At 41.2% G+C, this 23,427-nt stretch overlaps 1 protein-coding gene across 3 annotated transcripts in view; it reads right to left on the bottom strand.

The window, feature by feature from the left end:
• The window catches only part of ATP8A2 (ATPase phospholipid transporting 8A2), a 690,440-nt gene that overhangs the window by 508,860 nt on the left and 158,153 nt on the right, over positions 1-23,427 (bottom strand). For all 3 annotated transcript variants that reach the window (XM_084650563.1, XM_084650564.1, XM_084650565.1), the window contains exons 12-16: positions 21,046-21,173; positions 19,817-19,894; positions 13,747-13,835; positions 12,604-12,648; positions 7,931-8,006 (exon numbers count right to left, since the gene is read on the bottom strand). In XM_084650563.1, the coding sequence (XP_084506689.1) occupies positions 7,931-8,006; positions 12,604-12,648; positions 13,747-13,835; positions 19,817-19,894; positions 21,046-21,173 (416 nt within the window). The remainder of the gene's footprint in view (positions 1-7,930; positions 8,007-12,603; positions 12,649-13,746; positions 13,836-19,816; positions 19,895-21,045; positions 21,174-23,427) is intronic.

Raw genomic sequence — 23,427 nt, forward strand, 5'->3', positions numbered from 1 at the left:
CTTTCTTTGTTACCAGTTGTATACATTTACATTTAGCCATATTAAAATGCATATTATTTGCTTGTGCCCAGTGTACCAAGTGTTCCAGGTTGTTCTGAATCAGTGACCTAGCCTCTTCCTTATTTACCACTCCCCCAATTTTTTGAAAATTAACACTGACCATCCAGTGAGCTCCTCATCCAGCTCTTTTAAAACTCTTGGGTGCAAGTTATCTGGGTCTGCTGATTTTAAAATGTCTAACTTTATACCTTCTATTTAACATTGCCCCTCGATCCTGGTGGAATGGAAAGAGCATTATCACTCTGCATCATCTGTTTTTCCCCCAAATTCAGAACAGAAATATTTATTGCATACTTCTGACTTTTTGCATTATTATTGATAATTCTACCATTTCCAGCTAGTAATGGACCAATATCATTGTTAGCATTCTTTTTGTTCCTAATACACTTTAACAACTCCTTTTTATTGTCCTTAACTCTTCTGGTCATAGAGTTCTACTTGTGTCCCTTGGCTTCCCTTATCAATTTTCTACAATTCTTAACTTTAAATTTATAGTCATTACTGTCAACTTCCCCTTTCTTCCATTTGTTATATTTTTTCAACTGCCTTTCACTTCCCCTCTAATCTAGGTTGGTTTTTAACCAGCACAGCCCTCTTCCTCAATTGCAGGATTGTGGCTTTTTGGGCATCTAGTAAGGTGTTCTTAAAACAATTCTCAATTATTCACCTTTTTTTATTAAATTCTTCCTGCCCAGCTGATTTGGCTCATAATTGTTTTCAGCTTTGTGAAACTGGCCCTATTAAGTGCCGTGTGTGTGTGTACATATACAGAGAGAGAGAGACAGAGAGATCTGGACTTTATTCTGCTTACACATTATAAATGTGATCAAGTCATGATCACTTGTACCTAACCTACCATTCGCTTTTAGTTCTGTGATCAGTTCCTCTTTATCTGCCAGATTCTGTGAGCAGCTCCTGCCTCATACCAGGCCTCTAATACAAGGGCTTATGTCTCAGGCTCTCTTCCTACTAGAAGTGACAGAACCAAAATTAAAACTTGGAGTTCCTGTCTCCAAGTCCTGTAATTCAACTACTATAATTTCCCCTCACCTTGCCCCTTTTTTACCATTAAAAATATAAATTTTGTGCAGCTTCAGAGGCAAGGTTAAAAAAAATTCTGCATCAAACTGCAGTTCTACAGCAAGGACAACCTAAATAATATAATTCTAGGACAGTCACTCTTTGAAGCCTAAAATGTCTGTTGAGTCAGCGTGAAGCAAAGAAAACAGCTACAAACATTGTTGAGGGCTCTTTTTGTTTAGAATATCACCAGGTTGAATAATCCCAGGATTCACTGAGAACAATTTTTAAGTTCTTAGCCATTTTGACTTTACAAATTACAAACCATGTGAAAGCAAGACACATATTTATGCCAAGCCTAGAGTCCTAGACCATTGTGATAGCATAGATAACTCACCCAATTACCATCCTTACTCTACAGCTAATTTGCATGTAACAATTTCATTGGTTGTATGAAGGAGACTGCACAGATGGTGGCATGCTTGGCCCAGCTGCCACAGTTCTTCAAAACCACCCACACAGCACCAAAACCAGTACACACAATAACCCCAAATACACAGAGCCCCTGATGGCAGCATGCATTGCTCATTCCCCACCCACACAGTTCAACACAATCTCCCAGCTCAACACAGTCCACACACAAATCAACATAACCATCCACTCAACAATACAACCAGCAGAGACAATAACCCTAAACTTCTCTGAAGCCTAGAATGCCTTGAGTCAGTGTGAAGTGATGGAAACAGCTACGAGCATGGTTGAGAGCATTTTTTGTTTAGAATCTGACCAGGTTCAATCCTCTGTGGGATTCACTGTCTGTTACTACCCAACTTCTAAGTTCTCAGCCATTTTCAGCTTTTACTTTAAAAGCCACACATGACTTTACTAATTATACCCGTGCAGAGGCAAGGGCTTGCAGCTACTAGTAATGAGTAACAGCCCACATTATACTTCAACTGTAAAATCCATTTGCACTGGCAGGGTTTCAGACTAACTCTTTTTTCACAATACTAAGGTCGCAACATCTTGCAACAGCTACTGCATGACACTTCAATTAAAAACAAAGTAAGCTCAAAAATTGTTGGGAAGCAGATGTCTTAAGATGTCTTTGAAAAAAAACCCAGCACACTTCGTACATATATGGTTAGTTTACTTTAAAATAGTCACAATATAAAAAAAAAATATACAATGTCCCATGTACAGTTAAGAATGGAATTTGGCTCCCATCGTTAGACCCCTATGGGATTGCGTGGGTACATCTTGAGCTGAATTTGGATAGATCATGAGCAAATAATCATCTAATTTATTATTACACCAGAGAGAAGAGACTACATTCAAGGACATGAACAGATGGTGTATCATCAAAAAGAAATGTGAGAAATGGAAATTTTTATTGTCCAGGAGGTTACAGGCAGTTGCTGCGTTATTGCTAATGAAAGCAGTGAAACTTATACCCCATTTCCACAAAATATGCAGCCTGCTGGATTCTCATTTCAGCATCTGTCGCTGCAAGCCTTTGATGTCCACATAACAAATATATTACCCAGGCTATTACGCACTTTCACAATTTCTTTCCATCTGAACCTGCCTTCCCCCGCATCATAGGTTTTAAGTGCTACCCCCTCCTCTATTTGGCTTATATGAAGCCAGCAATTTAATTTGTTGCTGTCTTTGTGTTTTCACAGTTTACAATGGATTACATGGCAACCTCCCAATTCTATAGCAACAGATCACCAAACAGTGAGGCCTGTCTCTTCAGCTCTTTCACACAGCTGCCATTTGTTTTCTTGCTATATTGTTCCAGCGCTGACACCATATTTATTGTGTCAATAAAGATGGAGACAGAATGTTCAAAATACTACCTCGGAATTATGGGCAAAGAGCCTCATGTTCATTAACAACTTCTGTGGTTATAATTCTGATTCTCCATTTGAAGTGTACCCCCTGCCCCCATAGGCTACCAGATTCTGCATTATTAGTTATGGTTTTCATTTAATAGAGGAGAACCCAACCACTCTCTTGCTGAAATTCTAACAGCGGAGTATTCCTTGTTTACCCCTTGGGCCATGCCCCAGCACAGACGCCACCACTGCTTTAACTCTCTTCGCCCCCCCCCCCCCCCCCCCCCGTTCTTCTAGTCCCATTTTTCTTTTTTATATATCTGGGTGTTTTCCTACTTTTTTATTTTGCTCTTATCTTGTTTTGCTCCCCATCTGCCCACTAGTAGCTCCCACTCCTACCAGCACCATTACTTCCAATCTTCTGTCTCCCAAGCACCAGTTATTCCCATCCAATCAGGTTAACCCTAATGTTGATGTTTGTGCTTAGAAGTAGAAATCTATTTCTTTTCAAGTTTCACCCTAAAAAGAGAACCCCTTTGGTAGATGTAATCCTTACCGAAGAACACCCTGGCCCAGATCCTCAACCCGTATACATGGCATCCAATGCACACACGCAAGTCCGGATTTTTTAAACACATGTAGAAACATGCTCACAAAAATCCAGATGTGCAAGTATGATGATGCCTTGCTTGGGTTATGTGTGGGGAACTGAACCCAGGACCACCTGATCTAAAAGCATGACCCTTTACTGCTTGAGATAAAGGGCAGGGTCTGTTAAATCAGGAGGCAGCGGCAGACTTACAAAACCTCATTATGTGGTTTGGCCACTAGAGGGGGAACAAAAACTCATGCTTGGTTAATACTGGATCCCCTCTGCCAGCAGAGTGGGTGCATGCACAATCACAAGTACACAGTTTAATTGTTGTGGATTTGGAAATCTACATCTGTGTGCCACAATGGATAAAGCACCGTTGTTTCTAGCCCCAAGAATCTCCAGACAGATACAATGACAAAAATGTAACAGAAAAAAGACTTTAAAATGCATCTCTAACTTGGTAGTGACATTTAATATAAGTTCTGCTCCATGGTTCATAACATTTCCAGAAAGGAAGTAGATTGACTTATTTTTCAGTCAGTTTATTCATAAAGACTTACAAAACATTTTGCAGGGTCACATGACTTGTATTTCCTACCCACAAGGTAACAGTTCTACCACCCGCACAACTAGCAAAATAATTATCCATTTTAGTCCCAGGTGGGCTTGGGTCTCACCATTGCTAAATGTCTTTAAATCAGTGGTTTTCAACCTTTTTTCATTTGCAGACCCCTACAAAATTTCAAATGGAGGTGTGGACCCCTTTGGAAATCTCAGACAGTCTGCAGACCTCCAGGGGTTCACAGACCACAGGTTGAAAACCACTGTTCTAAATGCAATATGACAAGAACAAGTATCACTTCTCATGTCTACCACACCTGTCTGAGGCTCAGACCTGTGAAATGCTGGGCACCCCTGAAACATGAAGTCATTAGGAGTTGAAGGTATTCAGCACCCTTCAAGCACAGACATAGAAATAATTCATATCTGACCTCTCTCAATAGCCAAACAAAACTAATTTTCCTCTAACTGTCATGGTCTGAAGGTCCCACAAACATGGGAGAAGATGATTTGATTGTTTAACAAATTGCCAGCCGTTACTGACTATCTGGGTTTTTTTTTAATTACACATATCAATGAGAAGGAAGTGGAGCAGGGGTGCAGAGAACCAGATTTAAAAATATATATATTCTTTTTCCTCCCAAGCCAATTTCTTATTGTTTTGTGCTGATGAGTGGGTAAAGTTTGGGCTGAAGCAGTTATTTCCTGAAAAGTGTCACAATCCCCTGAAGCCTCCTACAGACTCTTAAAAACTGCAGTATATCCGCACCTGCGTGTTTTATTGAGATGAAAGTCTAGCAGTGTAGAAAATGATGCAGTATTTTTTTATGCCTGTGATAAAACAGAACAGAGTCAGGGCATGTGAGCTAGTTCTCATCTCAGCATTGTGGGTATTTACTGTGCGTGTGTAATGCCGACAGACCACAGTCGTGGGCGGGTGGGATGGGACCTCTGAAGCTTAGTGCATGAGCCTCTACCGCAAGAGCTAAAAGCCAACTGGCTGTTAGCTAAGACTGTAGAACAGACTCATTTTATCTCTCTCTCTAAGTGGTCTCAGTGCCACTAAATGAGACAGAACCCCACACCCAGAAGGTTTGTGGGTTATACATACATACATACATACATACTTTGAAGTTCCATCAATCGATTTTACCCAGTTTATAAACAGTTTAACATACTCAGCAAACATTCTTTTAAGTCCTTGAAAAGTCAGCTACTTCCATTCTAATAAGAACGTAGGGCTTTCTTCCTAAGGATACAGCCTGTATAATCTCCTTGATGCTGTGGCAAAAAACATCCAATGGAAGCAGCTGTGAAAGACAAATATGGGCATTCTTTCTTCCCCGAAAACCTAATGAAGAGGTCATGAGGATCCCTCCATATATGTCAAGTGGCAGATAATTATTTCTCCCAGAAAACTTTCTATGGAATAATATCTCCTTGACTGACAGTCAAAATTGGATTTGTTCATCAGTCAGTATTCAGAATTAACCATGGACCAAAAGAGCTAAGAAGTTTAAAGAAGATGCAGGTGGACAACAATATCCCCGGCTGATGGAGGACATTCTCCGGGATATAAACTGGACTTGCAACCTTGGGCTGGGAAGTCTGCGTGAAATCAAGGGCTATGCTAATGAGTGAGCACATGTGTATATTTAGTGTTTGTGAAAAGCAATCACAGATTGCTGTAGAGACCAAGGACCACAAGTTATGCACAAAACACATACAGCACAGGCAGACAATACAAGCTTCCCCATAATGCTCCATCAGTGTTGCTCAATCCTTAATTTAAGGGACCACCTCTAAGGCTGAGAGAGTAATTCAGTCTCCCCAATCCATTTGAATTGGCCTTTTCTCAGGGACTACTAATGAAGGCCCCAATTAGGGTAAATTGTGGCATCCACCGAATGATACATTTCTCACAGACTATTGAGCTGCCATCAGATGTTAACTTGCACTCATTCCTGACTAACACCATGTCTATACTACAAAATTAAGTTGATCTAACTTATATCAGCATACAGCTGCCGCAGTAATTGCCTTGCCTGTGCGTGTCTACACATTGCTTCCTGTGTCAGCAGTGCGTGTCCTCACCAGGAATACTTGTATTGACTGTACTGTCACTGTGAGGCACTGTGGAACAGCTCCCGAAAAGCCAGTAATTTGGAAATTCAACCTGTGGTCAATGGACCCCTCCCACAAAAGTCTTAGACTGAAAACAGACTGAACAGAATTCAGCTATAAATGTTGCACACGCTCATCACAGCATTTGATGCAGCGTGAGAAGGGCACTAAACTGTGGGCTTCTATGGTAACAACACTTCTGGGTTTTGACCTGTAGATGGGGGTGTTCACATACTTTTGCTTGATCAGAAAAACTGAATGCCTTTTCTGGGATCTGAAACTTGAAACGATGACGTGAGCTGTAGCTCAAATAAATCGGTTAGTCTCTAAGGTACCACAAGTCCTCCTTTTCTTTTTAAATTTTTATAGTCATCTTTTGCAGACCCCTTAGACATAGTCTGCAAACCCCTAGGGAACAACAGACCAAAGGTTGAAAACCACTGATCTAATAAATAAAAATCGGAAGAATGTAAAGATATCCAAACTGGGCTGTGGTGATGTGCATGGGACAGGAGTTTTTCTTGATGCAGTTTACTGCAATGCAGGGTCAAGTAAAAGAATAAAATATATTCTGCTGGCTGGACTACCTCTCTGATGAATAGATGGAAACTAAAATCCACAAACATCTGCAGACTCCATGACCTTGAGCAGTACATTATGCCATTGATCATTATTAATTCATTAAGCCTTCAGGCATTCATATTATGTTGTAATTATAGTTCTGAAGTGTTAGAAGGTGTAAACAGAAGAGCAAGTCATGCAGTTGTGCACAATGTCTCCTTAAAACTTCTTTTAATAAAAAGATTCCTCATCAAATAGTACTTTAAATACTGTACTTTAAATATTGTATAATTACTAATGCTAATCTGACCATTTTTATTTTTTTAAGCTTGGCACCCATTAATTTACAAAACCAAACTCTGAGTTAGGGTGGTAGCAGTCTCTGAGATACTAAAGAGAAAGGTAAGGACCAACATTTTCAAAAGTGAATTTGGGTAACTCAGTGTTTAGATTTCAGAAAGTGCTGAGTTCCCACCTGAGGAAAAAAGGCCCCTCCAAGACACCTCCAGTTGGGCACCCAAATCTGGGCCACCTAAAATCACTAGTCACTTTTAAAAGAAGTCTTAGCCTAAATTCATTTTGTTATTAAACTTCCTCTCTCGCAGGTCCATATAAGTTAATTTCAGAGACTACCTTCGGGATAGTGCAGTATTTAGTGAGACCTGCAGAAAGCACCATGCTGTCAATATCAAGGACCAATGTTACAAGGATCAGTACTTCTTTCAATGGAAGTAAATTGTTTCCATAGCACAATATCTATGGAACATCTCTGAAAAGTCTAGTATTACTGAACCTGTAAAATCTCTCTCTCTGTGGTTAGTATTCTTACCATCCCATGTTATAAAACTACAGCTGTTAAGAGAAACTACCCATATAAAAGTCACTGTTTGATCAGAGTTCAACATCAGAGATAGCACTCCCTCCTCTTTTTTACTCTTCCCCTTTAGTTCTCCATTTCTTCTCTCTTCTCATCTCAACTCAACTGCTTTTCTCTCCCACTTCCTTTCTTTAGTGCTTCTATGCGCTGTAGAATGCACCAGTAGTAGGTGACATGATCATACACACTTGAGAAAATCTGCCAATGACCTTCCATCCCAGAGAGAGCAAACAGAAAGACCTAGCATATTTTTGAGACATAAGTTAAGTAATATTTGAGAACTAGACTTACATGGTCACTTTCAATATTCTGCAACAGCCTTGGGTCATCAAATTCACATGATTCACTGGTAGAAGGAGGTAACTGGCTGTGGAGCAAGAAAAGGGATCATTACATTTAACACTACAATGGCAACATTTTCTTTTCCATTATTAATATCGACCTTCACAGGAAATATTAAAGGGACAGCATCAACTGAAAAAAGAAAATCACATTACTGTCTAAAAACATATTACCTACTATTGTTACACGTAGCACCTAATATTACTGTAAGTGAAAGGGAGAAGCAGGCATTTTCACTCTTTCTCCTGTGTAATCAGTGACACCTGTTTGTGGGTCTTTCACTCATCAACAGAAGAAAGAAAAATGTTTTAAAAAACAGAAAAACTGTGGCTGTAAAACCACAGGAATTGGTAGGAAACCCAGGGCAGGTGTAGTATCAAATGTTACTTTTAAATATGTTTGAGATTACTAGATTTTGTTTGAAATGGACTAGATTTAAAGTTGACTGTGTTCCTTTGAATTAGGTTGCTCTGTTTAATTTAAAAGTTTTGATTTTGACCATCTCAAAATTTATCATTTCTCTCTCTCAATCTCTACTCCTCTCCATCTATCTTTCCTACAAACAAACAGTCTCTTTTGGGATCTTTCATATCAATAAAACCTGCCTGAACTTTTCAAGTTGTCCTGTAGGCTCATGCTTATGCAGGTGAATGATGCTAACATAGTATAGCACTGCCCAGCACACTCTCAGTAAAGAATCCTCCATGGTACTGTAAAGCAGAGGCTGGGAAGCACTGTGTTGAGTCAAGAAGCAGCATTCCCTCCTCTCTTGTAGGTAACACCGTGTCATGTGTACTACAGTAGCACCAAGAGAGGTCACATCAGAGAGATGAAAGGGAGCAATTGCAATGGGGAGGGGAGAAAAGAAGTGCAAAAGGTGGTGGAGGGGGAAAAACTTTTAGAGAAAGGGGAAAAAAAGAGGAAAAGATGCAAGAGGAAGGTAGGAAGGAAGAGCAGAGGAAAAGGAGACCATGAGGGAGGGGGAAAGAAAACACAAGGAAAGAAATAGGTTGTGGGCAAGGAGAAGAGAAAGATGGTGGAATAATGATGACAAAGAAATGCACAGAGGAGGAAACGGAAGAAAAAACAGAAGAAGGAGAGACAGAAAATCCACCCCACCAAAAGTAGCACCTCATGTCAGTTAGACACGAAGAGCTTCTTCCTTCCTTAGAGGGCACTTCAGGACTTGGGAAGAGGCAGGATTAATAGGGAAGCCCAATTCACTTGGCCAAAGGTAAGAAAAATGAAATTAAAATGAAACAAAAACACCGGTAAGGACAGAGGGAAGAGGCTCAACATTTTTGGCAGAAAGGGAATTGCATCCAGTTTTCAACTGTTTCCTGGGACAGAAACTCCAACGCACACCTTCCTCATCGCTAACCTGTATTTGTCATTCACAGCCAGTTCACACCCTTCCTCTGGCATCTCTTCTTTCCTGCCTCATTTCAATCTGAATCAGTTACAGTGGCAGTGACAGTTCTTGCCTAAAGCTCCCTGCCAGGGTTTCGCCATGAGACCCCTCTGGAGGCCTCCTATTTTTAAAAATTTTTCTATTTAAAAAAACTGTTTTAAACAAAAGATGCCCTCATGTCAGCTGCCTAGGTATTTCCATTCAGAAGGTTCTTGATCAGATTGCAAGTTAACTTAAGAACATAAGAACAGCCATACCACGTCAGACCAAAGGTCCATCTAGCCCAGTATCCTGTCTTCCGACAGTGGCCAATGCCAGATGCCCCAGAAAGGATGAACAGAACAGGTAATCATCAAGTGTCACACATTCCCAGCCTCTGGCTAACAGAGGCTAGGGACACTATCCCTGCCCATCCTGGCTAACAGCCATTGGTGGACCTATTCTCCATGAATTTGTCTAGGTTTTTTAACCCTGTTATAGTCTTGGCCTACACAACATCCTCTGACAAAGAGTTCCACAGGTTGACCATGCGTTGTGTGAAGAAATACTTCCTTTTGTTTGTTTTAAACCTGCTGCCTATTAATTTCATTTGGTGACCCCTAGTTCTTGTGTTATGAAAAGGAGTAAATAACACTTCCTTATTTACTTTCTCCACATCATGATTTTATAGACCTCTATCATATCCCCCGAGTCTTTTTAATCTCTCCTCATACGGCAGCCGTTCCATACTCCTAATCATTTTTGTCACGCCTTTTCTGAACCTTTTCCAATTCCAATATATCTTTTTTGAGATGGGGAAACCACATCTGCACACAGTATTCAAAATGTGGGAAAACCATGGATTTATATTGAGGCAATAAGACATTTTCTGTCTTATTATCTATCCCTTTCTTAATGATTCTGAACATTCTGTTAGCTTTTTTGACTGCTGCTGCACACTGAGTGGATGTTTTCTGAGAACTATCTACAGTGGCTCCACGATCTCTCTCTTGAGAGGTAACAGCTAATTTAGATCCCATCTATTTATACGTATAGTTGGGATTATGTTTTCCAATGTGCATTACTTTGCATTTATCAACATTTAATTTCATCTGCCATTTTGTTGCCCAGTCACCCAGTTTTGTTAGATCCCTTTGTAGCTCTTTGCAGTCTGCTTTGGACTTAACTATCTTGAGTAGTTTTGTATCATCTGCAAATTTTGCCACCTCATTATTTACCCCTTTTTTCAGGATCATTTATGAATATGTTGAACAGTACTAGTCCCAGTATAGACCCCGGGGGACATCATTATTTACCTCTCTCCATTCTGAAAACTGACCATTTATTCCTATTGTTTATTTCCTACCCTTTTACTAGTTACTGACCCACAAAAGGACCTTCCCTCTTATCCCATGACAGCTTACTTTGCTTAGGAGCCTTTGGTGAGGGACCTTCTCAAAGGCTTTTTTAAAAGAATTCTAGTAGACTGGTGAAGCATGATTTCTCTTTACAAAAACCATGTTGATTCTTCCCCAGCAAATTATGTTCATATATGTGTCTGACAATTCTGTTCTTTACTATTCTGTTCTTTACAGAACAAGAAGCAATGGTCTCAAGTTGCAGTGGGGGAGGTTTAGGTTGGATATTAGGAAAAACTATTTCACAAGGAGAGTGGTGAAGCACCCGAATGGGTTACCTAGGGAGGTGGTGGAATCTCCTTCCTTAGAGGTTTTTAAGGCCCAGCTTGACAAAGCCCTGGCTGGGATGATTTAGTTGGGGTTGAGCAGGAGCTTTGAGCAGGAGGTTGGACTAGATGACCTCCTGAGGTCTCTTCCAGCCCTAATCTTCTATGGTTCTATAGTTTCAACCAGTTTCCCCGGAACTGAAGTCAGGCTTACTGGCCTGTAATTGCGGGATCACCTCTGGAGCCCTTTTTAAAAATTGGCATCACATTAGCTATCGTCCAGTCATTTGGTACAGAAGATGATTTAAATGATAGGTTACAAACCACAGTTAGCAATTCTGCAATTTCACATTTGAGTTCCTTCAGAACTCTTGGGTGAATACCATCTGGTCCTGGGGATTTATTACTGTTTAATACAACGGTTCTCAAACTTTAGCAACCCAAGGACCTCCATTTTGATTAAAAAAATTTCGCACACCCCCAACCCTTCTGCTCAGCCCCAGTCCCCACCCCCATTTCACTCCTTCCCCAAGGCCCCACCCCCGACGCTCCTCTTCCTGCCCCTGCTCCACCGCTACCGCTTTCTGCTCCCTCCCCAGAACGTGCCCTGTCCCCACTCCTCCCTCTCCCTCCCAGTGCCTTCTGCAAGCCGGAGAACAGCTGTTCCCGACATGCAGGAGGTGCTGGGAGGGAGGGGGGAAGAGTTCAGGCAGGGAGAGGGAAGAGGAGTAGATCAGCGGGGCCCGCGGATCTCCTGGAGTACCCTTGCAGACCCCAGTTTGAGAAACACTAGTTTAATACACATTTAATACATACATAGTTACATATTTATTACCATTTATAATATACGTGTCCATCACAAAGCTTTGGGGGCCATTCAGAAATTTAAAAACACATCAGGTACAACAACCTGAAGTTTAAGCATTCCCCTAAATAAGCAGCACAAACGCTAAATCAAGACTCTTCCCTACTCAGGTAGAGACCTGGAACAAAATGAGTGTTTTGTACCATGCTCTGAAGGAAAAGCTCTTTCCCCCTAGTTTGTGATCCCTCTTGCTAGTTATTTAAACCATATTCACACACCACATTTTATAACAAAAGTCACCTCTCCCTTACTCCCTCTGCAATCAGTAAATTTAAGCCTCTGGGCAAGATTCACTACTCCTGCATCTATGGAGGCAGCTGTACTATAAGGAAACTTCACTCCAACTGTGGCCGTGGTTTCACAAGCCACATGGGGAGTAGCACTGAGTTAACATCTCCCACCCAGTTTGAGCCACTCACTCCCACGTTAGTCCTACCCACTTTGGGGGCTCTACCGACTGGCCTCAGTGCCTCAGACAAAATCTAAGTTCCACCTCTGCACCCTAACTGTAAGTGGACACAGCCATGTGGGGCAGACAATTCAGAAGTGACTATATCCCTTGGACTTTTCCATTCTGGCTCTAAAATTTGGACAAACAATAATCTTTCATTCATATGTGTTAGATATGTGTTAGAGGTCTTCCTTTGTATAGTCCCAAACTAGTTCCAGTCAATGATTATTACCTGAAGTCTTCTGATGAACGTTCTCTTTCCAACTCTGGAAAGTGACTAAAAGAAGGAAAAAATGTATAATTATTGGCTAGTTTGATAAAAGAAAGGGAGTATATGACAACATAGAGCTAAGTGGTTAAAAAAAACCCAGGTTTGAAACACTAATACCCTGGAAACTTTTATCAAATTGTAGCATAGATTTAACCTTCCTCCTTCCAAAGACTTAAATTAAATACCATGTAACATACCCTGAAAGGCTATTTTGGATGGGACCTTAAATACTGAGGACACTTCCTGATTTCCATCAACATTAATGGATAGATTTTTAAGGAATCAGAATGCTAGGGACATGCCCTAGAACACACTAATAACAGCATGTGTAATTTGTACAAGCAGTTACCATGACAACATGTGCAAATGGCCAGATAGGCAATTGATTTCAAATGGGGCAATTCATATACTTTCACAAGAGCTTTACAAACTGGCAGACCACATAAAGTATAACCAGTTTTTTAGGAGAGGCAAAAGAGAAGAAATTAAAGACATAGAGACTTTATGTCAAAAACTTGGCCACAGAAGATTCCATACTGAGGTTTATGCACCCCTGCACAGGTTCCCAGGAGCTAGAAACCAGATTGATTCTTTGTATTAAAAATAAACAAACCCAACAATTTAAAGCAGACAGCATAAAAATGAGAAGTAGTTGCCCTTTCTGGGGGAGTGTTACCAAACAAAAGAATAAAGAATTGGTCACTAAATATGAACGATGGGCTAAATCCTAGTTCAGCTGAAGTCAATGATTTTAGTTGGATAAGGTCTTGACCCAACATTGGGTTCCCCTAAGGAAAACCCTATGATGAAAGGCCTGAAACTCATTTAGAACCACTTGTTTCATTCTAACCAGTTAGGTAAGAGGAAGAGGAGAACATCTTATTCAAACAAACCCTTCAACCATCACATTTAAATTATTTCAACCTTTGCGTCCCATAATTCATACTGCAGGAGAAACTAACAATTTATTTTATGGGCACAGAAATGAATTTCTGTTAATATAACCACACAGTTAAATTTAATTTTGTTACAGAACAGAATACCAATTTGCGGAATTAATAAAATGAATGATTAAGCTAGGGAGTTTATAGAAATAGTACCTACCCATATGTCACCCCAGCAATACTACATTTCTTGAAGTTCATAATATTGCATGTTAGCGTGCCTGTTTTATCAGAAAACAGGTATTTTACCTAGAATACAAATGAAACAATTGTAGCAAGTTCACAAGATTAACTTGCATAGAAGAACAGTCCAAACAAAAGGAAAATATACATTAAATAAAAAAAAACATCACAAGAAAGTATGCATGTTTAGGAAATACAGCAGTACAGGCCAATGCAAACTTTTTGCAGTTTGTCAGAGATGATTAGTTCTATCTTACAAAAGCTATAGGCAAATTCCCAGGAAAAATATTTAAAATAAGAGTTAATGTTGGTAATATATTTCCTCTAAAAACAAGTCAGGACCAGATCTTGAGCGAGTAGAAATTGTCAGAGCTTCACTATAATCAGTGGAGCTCTGCTGATTTACACCAGCTGAAGATATAGCACCAGAAGTTTAAATGAACAAAATGCTAAAAAAAAAAGTGTCTGTAAATTCTCAGTTAAGGATCCAACACCAATTTTAATTCAAAAAAATTCTGTATGAGGTCCTGTGAACTGAAAATCTATCCATCACTTACAGGCTGGAGACCAGTACCTCCTCACATTCCTGTTATGAATAAGAGACCACAATGTCCCATTGCTCATTTCCCACATATCTGACAGGAGGAGGAGGTGAGCTGGGGCAGGGGAGTGCGAGGAGGGCCGCCCACGCAGCAGCAGGTAACCCGGGGGGCGCGCAGGGGAACCACTCCCCGCCCCAGCTCACCTCCGCCACCCTCGGCCTGAGCGGGAAGCCGCCGCCTGCTTCTCAGCCCTCCCAGGCTTCCCACCAAACAGCTGATTCGTGGAAAGCTGGCGGCGGGGGGCACGGAGAACCAGAGCGGGGCGGTGCATTCAGGGGAGGAGGTGGAGCGGAGGTGAGGTGAGCTGGGGCCGGGCGCAGGGCGGGGAGCTGCCGGTGCGTGCTCTGCACCCACCAAATTTTCCTTGTGGTGCTCCAGCCCCGGAGTACCCAGGGAGTCAGCACCTAAGGTGCCACTTTTGATGTGATCAGTGGGGGAGCAGCCGCTCCCCCACCCCTAGGAGCCAGAGGGACCTCCCAGATGCTTCCTGGGAGCTGCCCCAGGTAAGCACCTCCGGGACTCCCCACCTCGCCCCCTGGCAGGTGCCTCTGGCTCTTAGGGGTGGGGTGGTCACCCACTATGGTGGCCCACAAGACCCTCCTGCCTGGTTCTGGGGGCAGTCAGGGGACAGGGGAGGGCATGGATGGGGCAGGAGTGCCGGGGGGCGGGGATGATGAATGACCCCCTCCTGGGTTGAGGAGGGAACCCGTTGTTAAGATTTTGGCAGCTCATCACTGCCTCTACACCTTTATAATAAGGATATTAATTCCCTTGTACCAGATATAACCTGAAAGGCTCATACCTTCAAACAAAAGTCTTATGCTGTTGTGACTCACACATTCAGCAGGGCAAACTTAAGTTTCTTTCATAGGAACTTGGCCCTGGATCCTCAACAGAATTTCCAGATTTTTGAACATGTCCTTATTTTGTTATTTTAAATTTTCCTATGAATCTGGTTTTAAGAAAGATCTGTTCTCAGCCTTAACTCTATTTTAGCAGTGCTTTTGTACTAGGATTTCCTTAGGTTTATTTAAAAGTAATGTACCAATCCTTATATGCTTATCTTCATGAGGCCTCAAAAGGGGCCTCTAGAACAGACCTGGGCTAATAATGAAAATATATTCATTGTATTAATAAAATTTCATATAATTTACATTTCTTGACTATTCAAGAATTACCATGAAATACATTAAAAATTATTCCACAAATATTACCTGATCAGCCCTAGTTATATGCTGAGCAGTTACAACTTGTACTTTATGTAACCCTCTTTGGCTTTGAACAACTTAACTGGTAAAGTAAACATTAGAAAGTAGAGTCAGTCCATTGCACACATTTTTATGGAGTCCTAGTTCGGAAGACACATTTGTAGATAAGTCAAACTGTTGATTTAAACAAATTATAAAAATGTCCCTCAGAAGAAAAAAGCATTCATAGAAATGAAGGGCTGGAAGAGACCACAACAGGTCAACTAGTCCATCCTCCCACACTGAGGCAGGATTAAGTATCCCTGACAGGTGTTTGTCTAACCTATTATTAAAAATCTCCAATGACTGCAATTCCACAACCTACCTACATACCCTGGTCATTTTAGAATATCTACAACTCAAAATTAACTTGTTCTATCAGCTAAACATGAAGGCCTACCTTTTCAAACATGACTAGTGATTTTGTGTGCCTCAACTTTTGAGTGCCCAACTTGAGTCAGCTAATGGGGGCTTAAATTCAGAGAACAGATATTCAAAGCCTCCTGTAAACTGGTGTCTCAAATTCATATATCTCAGAATGAGTAGCCAAAGACTGAGGCACTCAAAGTTTTATGTCAGAGAGGTTGCCTAAAACTGGGCTTAAAATGGAAACTGTCTTCCAACCCAGTGTAACTCCTAATATATTCAGCACTGATTATCATTTTAGACAGAGGGACATTTATGATCCAGCTATCAAATTGAAAATACAAAAAACCCAAGACAAGTTACCTAATTACCTCAAGCAAATGATAATTAAATCAAGGACTGATGGATACATTAAGATATATGTAAATTAGATGCATGCTAGCCTAATTAAACTGTACGTTTCATTACGAGATATGAAAGCCCTGAGGATCCAAAGGATTCCAGATTAAAATCAGAATTCCCACTATTCAAATTGTTGGCATGGGGGAAAGACCAGTCTTACTCTAAGAAGTCAAAACAGTGTCAACCACCCTGTTAAAAACTGTGCTTTCAGTAAATCTGCTATGCACAAGCCTAGAACTCTGCTGGGAAAGGGCTTTAGATAAAAAGCTCCATTATAAATTTTCAATGTAAAGATTTGGCATGTTAAAAAGTTAAATGATAATGAATATATGTATCTAACAGTGATAAACATTTTTGAATGTTACAATAGAAATTCTGCCTGTAAGGTCTCCACATTTTCTGGAATTTTATTTTGGGAAAGTTGATTGGGAAGTTCCTTAACTCTGAAAAATATTCTATTTGTTATTCAGAATTGTACAGAAAAGTTCTGAGCGACCGCACATATTTTATACACTAACTAGAATAGGTTGAGACATTATTAATCATTATTATCACTAATTATTTGTATTATCATAGTCATGGACCAGGACCCCAATGAGCTAGCTCCTGTACAAACACAACAAAACAGATGGTCCCTGCCTCGAAGGACTTACAATAAATGCTCTTGTCAGAATGCAAGTGTCATGACTCCACAGGTTTCAAACCTGGGCCAGCAAGATTCATGGAAGCAGCTTCATGCCAGCTCCTCACTTGGCAGTTACTGGCAACAGCTTACCTGAGATCCATGAAGCCCAGCCCCAGTGGGAGGCGCCATCCCTGAGGCCAGATTGGTGGAGTCCCAGAGCAGCTGATTGGCCTACTGACCCTACTTAAGCCAACAGCAGGACCAGGAGGTCATCTGAACAAGTGGGCTCTGCCCTGCTTTAGACTATGGCCTTGTGCTTCCTGCTACCAGCTCCTACTACCTGCTCATGCTTCCCTGGCTTGATCCCTTGGCATTCTGACCTGCCTTTACTCAGATCATCTGACTTGTGGTTTCTGACTTTCAGTTTGTTTTCTACCTCTGACCCACTGGTATCCTGACTTGACCTGTCTCTTGTTCTGATCGCCAGTTTCTCTCCTGCTTCTGACCTCCCAGTATTCCAAACCAATTGATTCTTGACTCCTGTCTCGTGACCGTGGACTCGGGCTCCTACTATTAGGTTCGGCTGCCTACAGCCCAACCGTGACAGTGACTTGCTCTTCATCCAGTTCAGGAATGACTGAATTGGATGAAGAGAGATTCACTAATGTCTTTCTATTTTCCTTGTTGCAGAATAAAGAGTACAACATTTGCACCTGGTCTTATAGAAAGTTAGAAGGGACAGCTAGGATTTAATGAACAATTTAATTAGAGATTCAGAGTGCTGAATTAGAATGAAAGCTTTGGGATTAAATCATGCATCTACTGACCTGAGATAAAAGGTCACCACCTTTCTAAAAAGGTCTGCTGTTTTTCAACTGCAAGTTATGGTGCAGGATGCAGGAATTACTGAGTGAAATTCTATGTCTGTGTTACATAGGAGGTGGAACTACGATGAGCATAATGCTTCCTTCTGACATTAAATCTATGAATCTCTCATCTCTAGCAAATACTCTGCACAGAGGTCAGTGAAGGAAGAAACAGCCCTTCCCCCAACCTGGTTTCCAAAATTGAGCGCTGTTAACCACACTCACCAGGGTTCAATATCTCATATCTCAATAGATGGCATGCAGTCCGTGTGTCTGTAGGACAATGAGGTCACATGTACAAGCCTGCAGCCTCAGAGTAGATTTATGATGTTCTAAAACAGACCTTAATAAAAACTGAGGCAACACTTTAGATCAAACTGTGCCCTCAAATATACTCCAGCAGCTCCTACAGAAATTAACAGGAAGAACACTGACTGAATGCACCCCTGTATTAAAACCCTTCCCACTACTGTAACAATCTTTGTACAAAATATGCCTTGTGACATATCATTTGAAAGCTAATAACTTGCTGATCAATAATATCATGGTGAAATGTGGGTAGCAACATTATATGTAAAGTTATGAAGATAAGCTGAGATGATGATGGAAATGTGTTTATCAGACACGTCTGGGGAAGGGGTAAGCCTGTTTATCAAAGACAAAGGACAAGCTGACACCTCTAGCCAGGTGTCATCAAAGTTTAATTAATCAAGTGGCCATTCTTTGGCAACAAAGGCAGTCAGGGACAGATCGATCTGCATTTTAACAGACAAAAACATGGAACCTCTTTCACCACCAGACTCCATGTCTCCATCCTCAGAGTGGGAAGGAACTTTATCTAGGGGTAGCCATCAGGAAAATGCATTTCAAAGAGTGACTGGACTATAAAAGTGAGGGCCAAAACCACTCCGGATATTATCTCTTTCTATCTCTCTTTCTCTCTTTCACCCAAGATGACAAAAGCACTAGCTTTTGATTTTGGGAAGGACCCTAACATGAAAATTTGGCAAGCAATGTTGTTAGGAACACGTGGTACAGATTTTACCTAGAACCAAGTCTAGCTCGATAAGTTTTAGTTACTAGAAAGCATTTTATCTTTATTTCTCTGGTAACCATTTCTGACTTTACTGCCTTGTTCTTGTACTCACTTAAAACCTATCTCTTTGTAGTTAAATAAACTTGTTTTAATCAAAACTAATCCAGTGTTGTGTTTAAACTGAATGATTTGGGTAACTCCAGTTAAAAAACAAACTGTTGAATATTGACCCCTGGCAAGGGCAACAGACTTCTAATATCTGTATTGTCCAGGAGCGGGCTGGACAGTGCAGAACACACATTTTTGGGAAAATTCAGGGCAGGGTGTGTTGGGGGTCACCCTTCAAGTGGTAACCAAGGCTAGTGGGAGCCAGAGTGTGAATGGAGTGTTGCTAGTAGGCTGCAGCTATACACAGATACTCAGGGGGTGACCTGCATGCTGTTTGGCTGGTTCTGAAGAGCCCAGGTTGGGAGTTACAGCAGCAAAGAATTGGGAGCACCCCAGCTTGCAGGGCAAGTGGTGACACAGCCCTTAACTGGTCTGAACTACACCCCAGAATGTGACAAATATACACATTCCAGGGCAGAATCTGGCCCCTTGGAGGAGGAAAGATGGTCTTTTGGTTCAGGCACTGAACTGGGACGCAGGAGATTTGGGTTCAAATCGTCTATGTCAGAGTCAGGAATTAAGTGACCTTGGACAAGTCACTTAATCTTGCTGTGCAGCTCAATTATCTACCTGTAAAATAGAGCTTCCCTATTTCAGGGTCAGATATTACATTGAGGTGGACCAGAGAAAAGCCTATAATTATTATAAGAAAATCATTGCCTTTCTATGGTACCTTTTCATGTGTTTCTCCTACGTTATAGGACAAGTATGATATTCCCAATGAGGTTCTCTCACCTGCCCAAGCTCCTCATTAAGGTTTGATGTTCTGGCCATCGCAGGTGTATCTGTTTCTTGATAATACATATCTATGTCCTGAAAGAAAAGTGAAAACAGATACATAGTTTAATCAACTTAGAAGTCCTTACTTCTAAACAGAAAAACTGCTCACCTGTACTACAACCAGTTCTGTTTACATCATTGCATTTAAGTGGAATACATTGCAAAAATACCTACTGCATGTGCCAGTAATCCGAGAAGCAATTTTCCAGATGACTCAGCTTGGAAATGATTCAGTTATACTTACATAAAAATCGCATAGGCAAAATAAATGTAACTTCATCTGGGGTTATCTTTTTTAGAGGTCTTTTTCTACAGCCATGCTGAAGCCCTGAGGTTGTACACATGCACACACCCAGCCAGATGCACACGATACATTTTCCACAACTTCCAACCTCCAGGCACATCACAGCCCTCACCTTTGTGCCAAGGGGACTGAACGGGAATCCGTATGAAAACTGCCACTTCAGTTCCTTACCTGACCAGAGAGGTCACTATTTAGTGACATGAGCCACTCCCAACCTGCACTCTGTGGACAAACATTGCAGCTCAAGCATCACCAGAGTGAAAGTGACCTGACCACGTTTTACTTTCACAGTGGCCCCCAGGGTTCTGAATAGGATAACTGAAAAAATGACAAGATAGTGGTCATTTTTCACTCTGCTGAATCTTAGGAAACCTATGAGTTGCAGAAGAGTCACTACAACCAGTTTGCCAAAAGGCTCAGGAAGATGACACTACCTGTTCACACTCATTTCGTGTTCAGAAGGCTTTCCTAGCAACCAAAAGTGCGAAAAGCTATTCTTTTTTTCTAATGGAAGCTTAGAAACTGCAGAAGTGGATGGCACTCATGCAGGAAACCTTTCTACAGGCAAGTGGTGTTTTCAAGCCCTGGTGGCATGAACCAGTAAACTAGCATTGACCAGATTCACTGAACTATTAATTGGTCTCGCAAAGGCAATAACTAAAGAGACACTGACAAAAAAGTGACAAATTTAATTTTAAGGAAAAAGAAAAGGAGTACTTGTGGCACCTTAGAGCCTGTAAGGTGCCACAAGTACTCCTTTTCTTTTTGCGAATACAGACTAACACGGCTGCTACTCTGAAACCTTAATTTTAAGGGTTTTACACCAATGCGACATTCAAAACCACAATTTATTAACCAACTTTTTGTTCTTGCTACTTACCCAGTTTATAAAAAGAGCCTGAGTAAACTTGATGACTTCCAGGGTCACCAGGAGACTGATGGGAATGAGGTTGTTGTACAAGATTATGAATGTTAGCAGATTGTATCCAAAATTGACATAGAGCTCTTCTGTGGACCGAAAGGTATAGGGTAAGGTCACTAACAAGGCATGTGTTCGCATTCAATCAACCATGCAGTTTTACAGTGTTCATACTGTGGAGAGTTCCCATTTAAAACCAATGGCATAAACAGATGAACATCTATGTTCTCCACAAAACAGACCTTTTCAATTTATTGAATTTATTCAATTTATTGAAAAGGGCTACATTGTGTCTACCCTTATGTGGGTAGGTGAGGGCTCAAAGCATTTACCTTCCACCTTGAGCCCCTACACAGGAGACAAGCAAAATCTTGCTTCTTGCTTTCATGGCACACAAGGTTCCAGTGCAGAAAGCAATGCCAGCAATGGGCAGGGCAAAACTAAATCAAGGTCATGGCCCTGCCCCACTCCACTCCTGCCAGCATGCTTCATTCTATTGATGGTTGTAGACTATGCTGTTTGTGTACACTCCTGGACACCGTGGTCCTTATCCTGATCTCACTTACACCAGTACAAATTCAGGACAAACTCCAGTTAACTTTCGGAAAAAAAATGTAAAAAATGGTGCAATGGAGATCAGAATCAAGCCCATCAGACGCAATGCCCCCAGGAGCTGTCACGGTGCACATAACTTCTTTATCCTGGTTCCCCTCCCATAACAAGTGCTCAGATAGCATGGTGTAAGAACCTGAATAGAATAAAATAGCACTGAAAAGTGAAAATCTCACCCAATGTGTTGTTTTTAAAGATGAGAAACAAAAGAAGACTTTTTACATAAAAAAAAGGCAGAGCCACCGCCAGCAGCAGCGCAGAACTAAGGTGGCAACACCATACCATGCCATGCTTCCTTCTGCGCTGCTGCCTTCAGAGCTGGGTGGCTGGAGAGCGGCGGCTGCTGACTGAGGGCCCAGCTCTGCAGGCAGCAGCGCAGAAGGAAGGGTGGCAATATCAAATCATGCCCCCATCCTCATTTCTGTGCTGGTGCTGGCGGTGGCTCTGCCTTCAGAGCTGGGCTCCTGGCCAGCTGCCGCCGCTCTCCAGATGCCCAGCTCTAAGGGCAGCACCGCGACCAGCAGCAGCGCAGAAGTAAGGCTAACAGTACCGCAACCCCTCCTACAATAACCTTGTGACCCCCCCCCAACTCCTTTTTGGGTCAGGATCCCTACGATGACAACACCAGGAAATTTCAGATTTAAATAGCTGAAATCATGAAATTTAACATTTTTAAAATCCTGTGGCCGTGAAATTGACCAAAATGGACTGTGAATTTGGTAGGGCCCTACACATATTACATCCAAATTCATAAAAAGGGAAAGGCTAGCTATGCTACATGGACACTGTGTGAAACATGGGATTTAGATTTGTGAGTAACTGAGTTTATTTTCAGTTCTGTAAGCAGGTTACTAGAAGTGCAATATTCCATAGTCCAAAGGGATCTGGTAATCCTGTATACACACCATCTGTCCCCACTGAAGAGCCACAGATATTGTTTCTAGCAGCATATTTTCACTCTGACTCTCCAAAAAGCTGGTTTTGTTCCACATATGTTAATAGAGTTAGAAGGTGTGTCCCAATTATTTTCACCAAATATCTGTATTTATAGCTTCCAGTGTTGGCAAGTTCGGTAAACTATTCACTCTGGTGAGAATTCAAAAAAGATCACAATCAAAGAGTTGTGTAATTAAAACTAAATAAGGTATCCAAATAAAATGGTTTTACCAGCACTGAATATGCTAGATAAGTTGCCCAAATAAATGCATAGAAATAACCAGTACAACTGAGCATAAGAAAAACAGTCATTTAAAAGTATGGGAACTGAAGAATCCAGGCAAATGAATCTGGGAGAAAACTGAAAAGGCAGAGTTGAGAGCCAGAGATGAACACCCCTGAATGCTCAGAAGTTTTGAAATCTAGTTTAAATCTAAATTTTTAAATGGCCAATATTTATGACAGGCTAAACGAAAATCTGGGTCCAAATGCTTCTGAACTTGGGAGTGTTTAAAATCCAGATCTGGAGAAGAATCTTCTGCAGCTTGGATCAGCCTCTAACTAAAACCAAGAGGCAAGCTTAATGGGAAAAGAAGTTTTTTTCTACCCAGACATTTGTGAGAATTAGGCACTCTGGTTAGGCACCCAGGTTTGAAGTTTTGATTTTGAAAGAATAAAGTATACTCCCCTTTTCCGACAATAAGAAAGAATGACTGGTTCTATGTGTGTAACTCATGAGACTGCTTTGAAAATGCATCTCCCTAGGTGAGACAATACTTGTGAGCCATATCTTGA

The sequence above is a fragment of the Lepidochelys olivacea genome, assembly GCF_965140295.1.
Source record: "Lepidochelys olivacea isolate rLepOli2 genome assembly, chromosome: 1".
Lineage (NCBI taxonomy): Eukaryota > Metazoa > Chordata > Testudines > Cheloniidae > Lepidochelys > Lepidochelys olivacea.